The sequence below is a fragment of the Strigops habroptila genome, chromosome 10, assembly GCF_004027225.2.
Source record: "Strigops habroptila isolate Jane chromosome 10, bStrHab1.2.pri, whole genome shotgun sequence".
Classification (NCBI taxonomy): Eukaryota; Metazoa; Chordata; class Aves; order Psittaciformes; family Psittacidae; genus Strigops; species Strigops habroptila.
Genome location: NC_046359.1, coordinates 37,227,509 through 37,242,636, shown reverse-complemented (window position 1 = coordinate 37,242,636; position 15,128 = coordinate 37,227,509). Strand labels below are relative to the sequence as shown.

At 36.6% G+C, this 15,128-nt stretch overlaps 1 protein-coding gene across 6 annotated transcripts in view; it reads right to left on the bottom strand.

Annotated features, from left to right (window-relative positions):
• Window positions 1-15,128, bottom strand: part of EPRS1 (glutamyl-prolyl-tRNA synthetase 1) — a 39,569-nt gene that overhangs the window by 1,416 nt on the left and 23,025 nt on the right. For 2 of the 6 annotated variants that reach the window (XM_030500046.1, XM_030500047.1), the window contains 15 exons: window positions 14,742-15,113; window positions 13,642-13,872; window positions 12,703-12,951; window positions 11,675-11,905; window positions 10,979-11,244; window positions 9,688-9,739; window positions 8,622-8,831; window positions 8,411-8,483; window positions 7,539-7,618; window positions 7,106-7,207; window positions 6,308-6,463; window positions 5,994-6,191; window positions 5,463-5,636; window positions 3,515-3,675; window positions 2,454-2,532 (listed from right to left, as the gene is read on the bottom strand). In XM_030500046.1, coding sequence (XP_030355906.1) covers window positions 2,454-2,532; window positions 3,515-3,675; window positions 5,463-5,636; window positions 5,994-6,191; window positions 6,308-6,463; window positions 7,106-7,207; window positions 7,539-7,618; window positions 8,411-8,483; window positions 8,622-8,831; window positions 9,688-9,739; window positions 10,979-11,244; window positions 11,675-11,905; window positions 12,703-12,951; window positions 13,642-13,872; window positions 14,742-15,113 — 2,634 coding nt within the window. The remainder of the gene's footprint in view (window positions 1-2,453; window positions 2,533-3,514; window positions 3,676-5,462; window positions 5,637-5,993; window positions 6,192-6,307; window positions 6,464-7,105; window positions 7,208-7,538; window positions 7,619-8,410; window positions 8,484-8,621; window positions 8,832-9,687; window positions 9,740-10,978; window positions 11,245-11,674; window positions 11,906-12,702; window positions 12,952-13,641; window positions 13,873-14,741; window positions 15,114-15,128) is intronic. The other 4 variants (XM_030500048.1, XM_030500049.1, XM_030500050.1 and 1 more) reach the window with 2 other exon arrangements.

The following is a 15,128-nucleotide window of genomic DNA, read 5'->3' as shown; positions in this document are numbered from 1 at the left end:
ACTGAAAAGTGGGATTACTGTTAAGACACCCGCTACATACATTTGACCACTCGTGTAATGTTAGCCGAGGGCAACAAAAGCTACTAAATTCAGCCTACACAGTCATTTTAGTTCAATCCAAACTGTGAATAAGGTTTCCTCATCTGTGGTTCTCACCAAACTTACATTCTTAGTGCAAAATTCTCAATTTGTCTCAAACTGGAACACACCTTTATTAGACTTCACTTTATAGCTTCACTTTCTGGCAACCAAAAAACAGAACTACTACCACTCTGCTATACTGTTCTTGCATTAATCTTTTATTAGTTAAACGAAACTTTGTTTAAATACCTGTGCAAGTATTCTTAAGAGTTCCAGCTAAACTTAAAAGAACACAGAAGCAGTCCACATTTTGGAAGAGCTTATAGCTTATGCTGCAATTATGGTAAGGGGAAAACAGTGACAGGAATTAAGCAGGAGTACTTTGGCTTACAAATTCCCTCTTAAACAGTAGTCAGTGCTAACACAGGATAATTTCAAGAAGCTACAGAACGCATATGCTGTGAAACTTTGTCCATACAACATACACAGGTAGAGAATGAAATGGTCATAAAATCACGTGCGTCACTTTTTTCAGCTCAGATATATTGATTATAATAAACTCATATAACCAAAGTCCCCAAATGGGGCAAGTATCCAACCTGGAATGTAAAAATATTTGTTCACGTTTCCAAGTTTAACTATATTATAAACTAGATTATATTAGGGTTCTAAACATGATACAAATAGTTTAATACTCTTGGCCCTCTCTTGAATCTAGCCGTATACAACAGTTCGTACTGGATATTGAAGACCAAGCATTTTACCCTCTCCATAGGCAGGAGGTATCATGTGAAACTTCCGCAGTAGGAGGAGAAGAAAGGCTTCTATAGTATTTCATCAAAGTTAAAGGAAAATAATTTATGTGCAACAAACACAGATCAGCTTCACATTCCATTCTTGCTCCTGGAATGAGCTTGACTCTTTGTTTCAGTTTATTATTATGTAAAAGTTTACTGCATCTCTTAAGATTTTTTTTAAGAGCTTATCCTCAATTGTTTCTTTGTCTTGAAGACAATCAAGCATAGTTTCAGAGTGCTTGTTTAATTCAGAAGTGAAAGACACATGATGGCGTATCTTGAAATCACAGTACATGAGAGCAGTAGTACTAGTTGACCATCTATACAGAGCACAATTATGCGTTAAGCAAAGACTAAAGATTTTGGGGTTTAAAATCTACCATCAGAATCATCAGATGCTTTAGAGACCTTGCACCAAGAAAATAATACTTTGCAGTCAGCAGGAAGTGCCCAAAGCTGTTTGGAAAGAGACTATTTCATACTTTAGCTTTGTAGGGGAAAACAAGGTGCTACTACTATAGCACCTATGCACAGAACGTCTAAGATCTCTATGTCCTCAACTTCATAAGCATGCTAAATCAGTCCCTCCTCTGAAGTTTATAATTATTCATTTAAATCTTGTTATAAATTGAATTTAAGTGCAATACAAATGCAAGAAAAGAGTGTGATGGAAGGCTAAGCCTAACCAAGAATAACTTAAAACTATTTTTGAAGTTAACCAAAGTACTTCTGCATTTTCCATCAGAAATTATTAATTTTTCAGAGTAGATCTAATTGGCACACAAGTAAAACCTGATCTCTCTTTATAAAATACACAGCCTTAATAATTGATCCTGGGGATCTTACTACGTGAGTACATGAACCTAAAAACACGAACGATTTCACAAGCTGAGGTTTGTGACAGAACTTCAGGGTTAAGAACTGCTGTTAATGGATCTCTGAAAAAGCAGCAGCAGATCAATTCACTACCAGTTCTCTTGACCAGTAAAGTTTAATCATCCACATTATGCAGTATTCTTACTATCAACCCAAGGAGGTTTCTGACTTGGCAGTAATTCTCAGTGAACCCAATGGCTTCTACTCCGGTCATAAAGGTAAAACTTCTTTGACGTAAATAGCATGTACTTTAAACTCTTACTTGGACCTATTATGAGATTTAACAAGTGTTTTTCACTGCTTGCATTAGAATAATGTCAGGAAGTTTATCTTAATCTGAATAAAATATTTGCATTAATCTATCTGAAAAGCACTTTCTGATAAAAATGCAAACTACCAAACTGCAGCCATTGTAGGTCACCTCAAGACAACCTATCGCCTCTGGCTTAGGACTCTATTTTGAATGGTGATAGCCTGAAACACCACATTTAGTAAATACAGTATTTTACCAAAAGAAAACAGCAACATATACCACAAATGTCAGGAAAACTACTTTTGTGCAGCTCTACAGGAGAGGCTTCATCTGCCATAAAATCCACAACATACATAAGTTTTGAAATTTTTAGCCCCTGATTACTTGTAAGGGATAGAAAGTGCATGAAGGCACTTACCAAGACAGAATGAAGTATATTTTCTTACCTTTCCTGAATCAAGCTCTTTTTGGAAGTCCTCCATAGTATTGGCCACCACCATATGACTTTTTAGGTCCTCGGAAGCTCTAAGAAAAGGCAGGAAAAAAATTGGTCAGGGCAGATTTATGCGTGTAATCTCAGTAGCCAAACAAACCATGTTTTCAGAGTCAGTCAAAACAAAAAGTTACAAGAGAAGCCCTATATTAATCCAAATTTTCCTAATCAGGTTATGTCTTTCTACCACTTCTGCCCTAAAAGAGATGAAATTTTGATTAACTGCTGATGGAATGTTCTCCAAGTTGCTGCACATTTCACCACGTTAATTCACACTGTTGGGCACCTCAGTTCAACACTGACCAAATGTAGATAGAAACAGATGAGTACTATAGATGTAGATTTTTCTTTGTTAATTATCTTCTATATCTCAGTATCAAAATGCTTTTCAATTAGGTAAAAATACTCTGCTTGTAAGCAACTTTGATCACCACAGAAGAAAGTAGGAAAACTCCTCTGCGATGGTGTTGGATCACCACCCTGTTCTCAGTGATCCTACGAGCAACAATTTGCAGACAGACAGGCAAAGGATTCTGGCATATGCAATAAGTGCAAATAACAGTTCCAAAAGTATTTGATTGCTTAGTAAGAAAACAATCCTATGAAAGACACAGGGTCTTAAAATACACTTCTGAACTTCAACTACTGCAGTTTCTTGGACAATTTTCTATCTTTCAAAATTCCTTACAAAAAGCATCTTTCTGGAATGAATCCTGTGCATTATTATCCCATTAATTATTTCTGGTGTGTTTGTTTATTAATACTTCATATGAATTCATGGAAGTATTTTTTAAAGTAAGTTCACAACCTTTAACATTCTGTTTGATAAGCACAATAGAAAACTTCTGTCATCGTAGGTGAACAACTTTCAGAGGCAGAAAAATTAAATGTCACAAAACAAAGATGGACCTAACCTGTCTTTCTCCACAGAGGAACCAACAACACGAGAAATTCTTCCGACAAGTAAAGTGCATCTGTGACTAGCACAGCCATTTACTGTACCTCTCAATTTACCTGTTATAAAGGTTAACATGGATGTCCTCCAACATTTGCTTCAGTCTGTCTTCTGCTTCATGTTCAGAAAGGGTCAGCTTCTGTCCTGTGTCTCTTCTAACAGCTACAAACTGTTGGCTCTTCATGTCTCGTGGTCCCACTTCAACCCTGACTGGAACACCCTTCATTAAAAAGAAGTTTAAATTTATGATGAATAAGTAATTCTCAGGAGATTTTCTTTTCTCTCTCTCATTTTTAATCCTAAAGCCTAGCCCTGATATGGAATCACTTCATACATTTAAGTTTCTTTGAAAAAAATCAGCATATATTCCACTGCTTTTATTTATTTCTGTCTTTCCCATACACACACTCTTTATTTGTGCATTATACCTTCCTCCACTTGCTTGGAGACTGCATCTGTGCCAACATACAAATAATACTAACACCATTAAAGCACAACTGAAACTACACTAAGACAGTTGTCCCAGATAGTGCAAGCCTGAATGATTAAGACTTCCATAGTAATTTTAATGTTCTAGTTCTTCCAATAATACCTTTTAATTCTGTTTTCACAGAACACTTTCAACTCTTTGAACAGCAAACAACAAAAGTTCTGCTAAATACATCCCTAACATCAACTAAACTGAATATGTGACTACAAATAGATCATTGCTTTATTTATGTAAAGCTTTTATGCTTTATAAACTTTACTGATAAGAACCATGTAACTTCTCATGTCCCATACACCAGACGACAAAAAGAGTTCCATTTTACTAGTCAGTTGAAGAGTCTTCTGAGTCTAACATTTTCTCTACATCCGGCTAGCATATGTCCCAAGATGTACACGTTCTTTCACAGGAAATGAAGAGAGTAAGTATGAGTGCATTTGAGGGTGGTTTTGTTGTTGGTTTTTGTTTTGTTTGTAAAAGGATGCCTGATGGTCATGTAGGAAGACTTTCTAAGAGCGAGCAATGAAACTAATACCAGACATTATAAAAAAGGTATTAATGACTTGGCTCTTTTCAGGGGGACCATCAGAAATCTGCTAGGTTGAAAAGTACGTAAGGCAAAATACTTTCCAGTTCATTCTTGAATTACTTACTCAGTATTTTTTACCCTATGAAATCCCTTAACAGTACTCAATGAAATGAGTGCACTTTGCCTGCATTAGCCTGCAGACGCAGTTTAAGCATTATGCTGGACACATTAGTAGACTGAATAAAAACCATCAAGTTTGCCCCATGCTGCCCTCATTGATAAACCTGATTTTATTAAAATCATCTCCCAACATGGATTCATGGTATTCCAGCTCCATTTGAAAAAAACATTAAGGTACACAAAGGGAAGATATCTTGGACATAATGGGAACTTTCAACAACTCAGGGAGCTTCTTTCATCTTACGTTGAAGATTAACACATGGAAACGAATTTCAAATTCAGAACATGATCCCATAACATGACTCAATACATTATTCAATTTCTAATTACCATTGTCTTATTCTGCTGGTTTTGTTTTACAAAAGCTTCATATTTAATGAAGCAGAACTGTTCCTTTCAACTACTATGTAAAGGGAACATGGCAATTTTGATACAAAAACAATTGCTCCTTTCTTTGTTGATGCTGTACAGGTTTATCTTCTCTGCTCCACTGTGTGAGAAGGCAGCACTGTTGTGACCCTGGAGACACTTAAGCGTTAGTACAAATTATTAAACATGCAAGTAATTTGTACTCTTTATTTCATTTTCTAGGTATATAAAGTAGAGACTTAGAAGTTCAAAAATCTATAATGACACATGAATCCCAGCAAACAGAGCAAGTCTCAGAAAACCTTTTCTTCGCTTATTAATGAAAGTGATCACTAAATATCAGGCAGCACTTCATTTAGAGAAAATATTTGCCTTCAGAATACAAGGCCTCATACACACTCCTCACACACAGAAGCTTCAAAACACCTGGAAAGAAATATACCTTAAGTTCCCAGTGGTTGAACTTCCAACCAGGTGAATAGTTGTCTCTTAAATCAGCCCGTACACGGATATTAATACCAAGCAGCCTACTGCGATATTCATTACATTTCTTCAGTAAAGCCTCTTTATCCTCTTCAGAAAGGGAATTTGTGATACCACAGGGAATAATTACAACCTGCAATAATAACACAAGGTGTACTTTAAGTTAGTAAAATAATTAGCTGCTAGTTATAAAAACTTAAAAACAATATTGTGGCCTTATATCCCAGTAATTTCTTCCAAGTTGTCAGAAGTAAAGGATACATTTCCCTTTTCATCGAGATATAGATACAATTCTTTTAAATGAATTGACTGTTAAAGGGATCTTGACCACTAGAAGTACCCTATTGATTTCTGTTAACTTTATAGAGGACACTCCATAATTGGACAGCTCCTGTTCTATGTTAAGTCTTCCAGGAGTCCGATATGAAAGTCTCCTGAATTCCAAGACAGGAAAGGAAACAAAATGATAGTTTAAAGCATTTTTACACACCTGAACACAGGCTACTCGAGGTGGGAGCACCAATCCCATGTTATCTCCATGAATCATTGTCATTACACCAATAGTTCGGGTTGTAAGACCCCAGGAGTTCTGGTAAGCAAACTGTTTTTCTCCTGGTTTCTTGGGATCTTCAAATACAATCTCAAACATCTTTGAGAAATTCTGCCCTAGATGATGTGATGTTCCTCCCTGAAAGAGTTGCACACAGAAAATTCTACTTAATGGAATGTTAAGTCTATCAAGCAACAGTTTAAGGCTTTCATCTTACTATATTTACTGAAAAACATTATTCTTCTAGTAGATACCTGGATAGCTCTTCCACTGGCAGATATAAATGCCTCCACAGTGGTTGTATAATCTCCCCCAGCGAACTTTTCCTTCTCTGTCTTCCTTCCTTTCACAACAGGTACTGCTAGGAGATCTTCGTACACTTGAGCATACAGATCAAGTATCTGCATCACCTATGATGAATATACTCTCTTGAATTACTCAGTATTTTGCATTTGCTAAATCATGAAATATTTTTATATGCCAGAGTCTAAAATCTTAAAAATTTAACACTTTCTCAAGATTGTGATTAAAAGAATAAGATTTCTTCAATTGCTTTAAACTTCGGCTGTTTTCTGTAAGTCAAATAGCAACAACTATAAACCATGACACAAAACAAGAAGAATCACTGCAGAAATGCCAATCCATTGGTTATATTGACTTCTGGTTTCCAGCTAAAAGTCTTAATATCTGCTAAGTAAATAAAGATATGCCATGATATTCAATGAAACATCTGTCTTTGAGCAAAGGAAGCATTAAAATTTCTGGCTGTTAATATGTGAATGCATTACTTAGGTTTTTAAGGAAAATAATTTTTAAGGAAAGCATTCTTTATATATCACACTCTTCAAACTCTCCATGTTGTTTGAAGAGACTAAGGCGTTAGACACAGGTTAAATCTGACAAAAAAAAATGGGTTCTGGTACACTTGGCATTTTTCATGCCAAAGAAAAGGAGATGGATTTCTTCAAAGTCCTAGTAAAAAGGTTTGTTTGTGTTGCTATGGAGCAAGGTAACTTTCTGAAAGCAAAAGCACCACTGTATTTGCTGTTTACCTCCTCTGCTGCTTCTTCATACGTTGCAAATGCTGTGTGACCCTCTTGCCAAAGGAACTCACGAGTGCGAAGGAAAGGTTGGGGATGTTTGAACTCCCAACGCTGGAAGGGGGGAAACAAAAAAAAGACTGAACACCATGATCAACAGTAAAGTGTCAAGTTATTGTTAAAAATAATACTTATACATAAGTATTAGAAAATTCTCAAAGACAAAAAGTCAACTATTCACAGATTTTACTTAATATAATCAATATACATTGATCAATTATGTTTTCTTAAAAACAGTGAGAAAAATAAACCACGTAACCCACATTCATACTTTTGCCATAAATATGTGCTGTGATCAGTATCATCATGCCATGTCCACATAGAATAATTGTCCCACACTTCATTTACGATACAACAGTTACTCAGAAATTCTGCTCAGACATACCACAATATTACACCACTGATTAAGCCTGATAGGAAGATCCCTGTGTGACTGCACCCACTTTGCATAGGCAGGATACATGACTGTAAAAAGAAAACAGCTTTAGGTCTCTGCACAATATAGCCAGTTTAAGCCAAACCTTTCTTTTTGCTACGTACAAGCTTAACATTCTCTGCTGTGAGAACTATGCTTTTATGTTTAATTCTCGTTAAAACACTTTGGCCTTAACACATAGTATTTTCACATAAAGGAGTACTTTCACTTCATCTTGTGTCTCTGCAAAATAGCTTGCTTGCTGCTGGTCAAAGTACAATCCAAAGCTTAATATCTAATGACACTATGTTTGAGCCCCTGGCTTAGGGCATGTAAATACAGTTAGGTTCACAAATAGAAATTCACTGACCTCGAGACTTCAGTCTCAGGTATGAGACTGAAGCATATATAGGTATGCTATAGCATACCTGATTCAATTAAAAATGCATCCAGCCTTAGGTCTTAAAATGTATGTTTAAATTACTCAGAAGAAATTTTAGTAAGAGCTAGTTTACAACTATAGTCAAAGTACTTGGAAAACTGAAGTGAATTATAAGATGAAGAAATTTTATAAGCAATATAAAAAACCCAACCAAACATGTTTTTCAGTCTTCAGGATATTAATGGAAAAATTCCTAGAGTGTGTAATTCCTAGAAAACCCCAATTAAGGGAACATAGTGTTATAACACTTGCTATAAGCAGCAGCAAAATTAGGAAGTTTTGATAAAGAGTTATGGAAAACAGCCTAAAAAACGGGTTTCCACTTTTCACAAGCTTGTCTATCAGCTACACTATAGTTGCAACTGTTTTCTTTGCAGCCAAACTGCATGAAAAGGTCTACCTGTTTCACTCGTGGGCCGTACAGCAATGGGTTCAGCCAGCTCTGTTTTCCCAGATCTTGTGACCCAAGCAACCTAAAGGAAGACAAAAAAAAGGGTGGGGGGGAAAAGTCAAACAAAACAAGTTTACAAAACCCTTACTTTCTTACTCAGCTGCAGACTAAGTGGTTGGGTTCTCTTGTACTCAGATTAAAACAAAGGTTTGGAGTGTACCTCAGGAGCAAAGTCAGCAATATGAGTCTTCTCTTTCTCTAGGGCAGCCTGGGACACAAATATGGGGAAGTAACAGTTTTCCACTCCAAGTTTCTTGATCTCTGCATCGAAGAAGTTCTTGATAGCTTCCCAAATAGCATAAGCCCAAGGACGAAGAACATAACAGCCACTGACATCATAGTATTCAATCATCTCTGCTTTTGTGATCACCTTTCAAAAGATCAGATACTTAAGTTTTTCTATTTTATACACAAAGAACATTCAGTAATTCCAGTTTGTGGCATGCAATGCAAAAAAGTCTGCTATTTAAAAGTCTTTGTCCTCAAAAAGTTAGCAAAGATACGTTTTGAGGTCACTTTTGTTACCTATAATTAGAGAAAGTTAAGCAGGAACATTAAGTATAGTAATAGACTGAATAATGGAAACTCTTAACTAAAACTGAATTTCATTTATCCAAGAGACAGTAGCTAATTTCTGGAACCAACAAACTGCACTTCTGTAAGAAATCTCTTCAGCTCATGTCAGAAAAGATTCTTTTTCCCTTTGGGTATAGGAAAAAATTATACTAGTGAGAGGCAATGTACACCACTGATACCTATTTACAATCTTTCCTAAGTAGGCTAATCTAAACTAATCGCTTTTACTCTGGTTGTTTTGAACCTCATGAACCAGCAAACTCATTCACTATCAACAGATACTAACTTTAGTTATACATCATGTTGAGGTGAAATAGAACTCCTAAGCCTGTGAAATTCCTATCACTTCACTGACATTTTGTACTCTTAATGAAAGAGGAATTCATACATAAATTACAAATATATATATATATGGTGGGAGGGGGTAATGGTTGACGCTTTTCCTTTTTATAGCTTCCTAAATTTATTCAGCACCTCAATCCAGGCACTTTATTAACAACCATGATAGCAATGTAAGAAACAGAAAAGAGCAAGTACGTGGCTTTGTATTTAAAAAACAAGACAAAACAGAAATACAAGATACAAATCCAAAGCAGATCTTTATTTGAAAGACTTACATAATTCTTTAGTTCAAACTGATGTGCACTTACCTGAGAGAACCACTCTGCAAGATTTTCTTCTTTTTTAGCTTCTAGACCCAGCCTAGGGTATTAGAAAAGAACCAGATTTGAGTTGTACAGTGTTCAGCAGTGAAATTTATCCTAATCTTTTTTTTGGGGGTGGGGGAGAAGGACACTTGACAGACAAAAAGGGGTGTGGAAGAGAATCTTTTAATTTTACTTCATAAAGCTAGTTTTTCCCAACTTTTTTTCCTGACAGCTCAGTATATATTGGCTAGTGGGAATTGCTAGTATTTCCTTACCTGGGCTAACATGAGTATTTAATGAAAGCAGATCTGTTTCTTCTCTATTGTTGGAACCTTCCTAATTCTCACCATGGTTGCATCAAAGAACCTCATAACAATGCATTAAAAAGACCCAAGCACCTCCAATAAGAATTTTAGATTAACCAGACCTGTGTGTAAAGCTGGTTTACTTTTTATATTAAAAAATTCTTGCTTACTATTTCAGGAAACATATGGAACTTGAATTCACCATTCATGTGAATGTCAGTCACACTGGTCAACAGAAAACTGACCCTAGCATCAAAATAAAGGCAATCAGTAAAACTACAAGATTCTAAAGAGGGCTAAACTCACCAGACTCAAATGACAGAAGACAAAAGTTTTTATATCTCTACAGAGAAGTTCTAAGGGTGAAAAATGCATTTTTCTGGCAGTTTCTATACAAAATAACCACATCTCTGTCTCTTAACATGTGATTTATGTATCAAACAGAAAATAAATACTGCTGCATAATACATGCTGTGGAAAGACTTCTAAACTTGCAGGGTTGGAGCAGGAGAGGTAATGCACAGCAATCATCACTTGAGAGTTCCACCAGCAGCAGCAGTGTTGTTCTGGCTTGGGCTACATACTTGTCATGGTACTTACAGTAAATATTTTGGAAACTCTGGTACAATGAAATAAGCATAAGGGGTTTTTCCCCCCTCCAGGGTTTATAATAAGCAAGATAAAGCAGCACATTTGCAGAGACAAATAAAGCAGCAAGTTCTCAATGACAGTAATAGTACCTACGGTAACAGAGTGTGCACACTGCCTTTTCTACAGGCTAGGTAGAATTTTCCTTAGTAGAATGCTGAGGTACAAGTGACACTAAATAAACTTTAGTAACTTGCTTTTGGCTTGATTCTAAACATGAAATTATTTATTTTGCAAATGTCCACGTTTTCAAGTACAATAAGAAACGTGCAGAACTCTAAATCTGAGTAGATGTAAACATCTGAGGTCTCTAGCAAATAGATTAAAGATTGCACCTTTACCTGGTTTGTTTCTTAGGGCCTTGACCCTCTCCTGATCCACTTGAGGAGAACTCATTACCACTCTGTCCCTGCAAAGCTTCTTTTTTTGGGCCATCACTTTGCTTCTGTTGCTTACTCTGCTTTTCAGACTTGTTCTCTTTCTCTTTCTTCTTCTTGTCTTTCTCATCAGCACCACTAGCAGCAACTGGTTTATAGTCAATTCCTGCAATAGACTTATACTGGGCCTTCAATTGAAGAAGTTCCTTAACAGCTGCATCAATCTTTTCCTTGAAAAACAAACAAAAAAATATAGACATTTATACAGATATCACAGGAATAAAATGGCTCTATAAAAAAAAATTAAAATGGATCTATGTATGGCATTTTGGACTCCAACTCAGCACTGGGGGAAAAAATCTGCCAAATCCAATACTGATATGCATTAACATTTTAAGGACCATATCTGACAGGAATAATTTTTAAAGTACATTTCAGATCTCAGAATTAAAATGCTGCTTATCCTAAATGTAATTTCTAATTATTTGAGCCTCGTGGGAGGTGCCCCTGCCCATGGCAGGGGGTTGGAACTAGATGATCTTAAGGTCCTTTCCAACCCAAAACATTCTATGATTCTACAGTTCCCAGAATCACACTGAATCTAAAATAGAATTTTGATTTAAACACATATGTTACATTTTTATATTACAATGTTTTTACCTTTTCTGCTTTTTCTGCTTTCAATTTCCTAACTTCATCTCCTTGAAGAGCTACTTTGTTAAACATGGCTTTAGCTTCAGGTGTGTCTGGACCACTGGGTACTGGGTTTGATGACGGAGGCAAAGCACCTTGAGCTACTGGTGGATGTCCTGGCTTGTAGTCCTGGCCAGTCTTTTCCTTGTAGTCAGCTTTTAGAGAAAGAAGGAGTTTTACTGCTTCATCTATTTCATCCTGTATGGAAAACAAATAGCAAGATGTACTGGTGAGAATTAGAAGGCTGAAAAGCAGCACTGATTTTCAGGCTAAGAAAATAATATTTCCATCTAGCAATAAACAGTGCTTTATATTTAGGGGAGGACTCAAGTACTAGCTCTTCCCCAAGCAACAGGAGTATGTTTGAGAGCTGTCACACTGTACCAGAATGTTCCCCTAGCCTCACCAGCAGCAGAATCGAATTGCAATTGCAGCAGAATCTATAAAATAACATGTTTTAGGAAAGAGCTTTTTAAAAAAAAAAATCAACCAAACAAGAAAAAGAAACTAGAAAACCAAAGCCAATAACAAATTCTGCAAGGTAGAAATATAGGCAGGAAAAAAACAGCAGCTCCTGACAACTTACAGATTTCTCTTGTGTTCTTTTCCACAACTATCACTGAATTTGTCAAGTTTTAGGAAGTGTTGCTGTTGTTGCAGCACACTAGATATCTTATCTTGTCCCAAATACAGCAAGAAAAAGTAAAATACATTAAAAACTGCTGCAGGATTGACATCTGCCATGCTTGTGCCTATTCACCAAGATGTGAGAAGTTAAGTTTGACTTTCTACACTAGCTGGACTTAGAATTTACATCTCAAAGAAAAGAAAGTATCCAGCATCAGAGTAGTCTAGTGTGGCTTTGTCATGCAAGTTAGATGGCTAAGCTAGGACCCGGACCTAAGGGAGTTTGATCATTACTTGGTAAAAGATTTCCCCCCAGTGGCAAAATGTGGTAAGAATTACAATTGCTTACTCTCTATTTACTATTATACCTTGGAAGCTTTCTCTGCTTTGAGTTTGCGTACCACTTCTCCTTGTTCAGCTACGTTATCATAAAGTGCTTTGCCATTCACTAAACTACAGGATTCTGAGTTATTGCAGCATACAGAAGATGGAAATGTAGTAGAAGGTATGCAAGGAGGAGCTGAAGGTGGATTTCCAGGCTTGTACTCTTGACCTGTCTTTTGTTTATATTCTGCTTTTAGATTTAGAAGAATTTTCACAGCCTCATCTATTTGTTCCTGAAGCAAGAAAGGAAAAACAGCAGTTGCAGATACAGATAGAAGTAACAGATGCAACACAATAGGTAAGATAACGCAGCCTTTACTAGAATGGCACTAACACAGCTGATGTAAAAAAAACTTCTAGAGCTAGCTTATACTAACAAGTCGTCATTACTGAGTTCTGTGGTAAAACTTTTTAGCCAAAATACCTGTAAGTTGCACAACAAAGGACCAAATCATGCAGTACGTGTTAGAGATTGATTTCTGTGCCATGAAAGCTTCCCATTTAGAGGGGTTATTTCTCTCCTGTTGTAACAGTTAATGACTTTGTACGCTGGAGAATGGCAGCAAATACCCAAATTCTGAATAAAGAATGGTTCCCTGGCCGCTATCAAATTACTACCAAATTTATTATTGCCATTCTAGCTTTCAAGTTACAGCCCTTTTTTCAAGTTACTGCCTATATCATGCTTTACTTATCTTGTATCACCAAAAAAAAGAACTTGTTTGTTTATTTCCCAGTTTCTCACTATCACAGAACTCACAAAGTCAGCCATATCATCAGCCTAAGAGAATTTGCAAAAGCACTCCATGGAATTTGAAAGTATTGGCTTATATTTTGTTCCTTCAGTTTCTCAAAATCTGTAATCAGGTTTTAATTTAAACCGAAAATATTGTTCCACCTAGAAGTATTCACTGCTAATACACCTTTGAAGCTTTCTCTGATTTCAGCTTGCGGACCACGTCGCCTTGTTCTGCTACTTTGTTGTACAGAGATTTGCTGTCTACTGGACATGGGGATGGAAGAGTAGAAACAGAAGAAGACTGAGGAGGGACAGAGACCACAGGTGGGCTTCCAGGTTTGTACTCCTGGCCTGTCTGTTGTTTGTATTCTGCCTTTAGGGATAAAAGGACTTCCACAGCAGCACCTATCTCACCCTGAAAGACAAAGGAAAGGGCAGAAAGAGGGAGGAACAAAGACTTAGAGAGAAAAGACTCTGAAGTGCACATTAAATAACTTTCATGAAAAGACCTGCAGTTTATGCACACCTATTCCATTTTCTTAACTATTTAGTAAAGTTGTTCAGAGAAGTTTTCTCTACTAGTTTCCTACTTTAACAAAGTAACTCCTCTTAAGAGATATACAATCCTAATAATCCTAAGTAGAATTATAACAATAAATTAGTTTAGATCTTCCCTTTTAGATTTGATGGTGTTACCAAGACACTACTATGAGCAGTGTTTAATCACCAAAGTATGTCATTTTCCATCTTTTCTTGCTCTGCATTAGAAAGAATTAAAAGAACACAGCTACTAGTAGCTATGTTTTCTATATTCAGTTCCAGATAGGAAGATCTCAAAAATATCTGCAGAATTTGGATCTTTTCTTTTTCCTTTCTGGTTTTGGGAGTTTGTTCAGTTTGGCTTTTAAGGTCTAAATACCAACAAGTCAATCTCAAAGTAACGTAATTTGACTATACTGAGTTAAATAAATAAATAAAATACTGCAGGACATCTTAACCCCAAGGACCAGATTTGGATACTTAATCCATTCATGCTGTGGGATGAACAGCAGTCAAAGAAACGCAGGAATTTACCTGCATCTTTATGACCATTAACCCAAAGTCTGTCATTCATATCTAGCTAAAAGATAAGTATTGGAAAATACTAGTCTTGACAGAACAGAGCCCAGCTCAAATGATGACCACTGTGAAAACATGGATCCATAAGCACCCAATCACCTCCACAGACAGAGGATAACGAGCTATGCAAACCCAAACAAAAGAAATATTAGTTTAGTCAGCCACCTTAGGTGCTTTCTCAGCTTTCAGTTTTCGGACCACTTCTCCTTGCTCTGCTACTTTATCATACAGAGCTTTACTGTCCACGGTTCCAGAGCTCTCAAGCTTTGAAGACTGTTCAGTTACAGATACTGGAGGATTTCCAGGCTTATACTCCTGTCCTGTCTTCTCTTTGTATTCTGCTTTCAAGGCCAGCAACTGTTTCACAGCTTTATCAATATCTTCCTTTGCTGCCTTCTTAGCTTTCAAGTCACGAACTATATCACCCTGTGCAGACACCCTGTTGTAAATGGCCAGGTGACCTTCAGATACAGCACAAGTTGGAGCAGAGGTATCACCAACAGGTGGAGCAGATTTTCTTTTTGCAGCTGAAGTAGCCTTAAAAAAAGCATA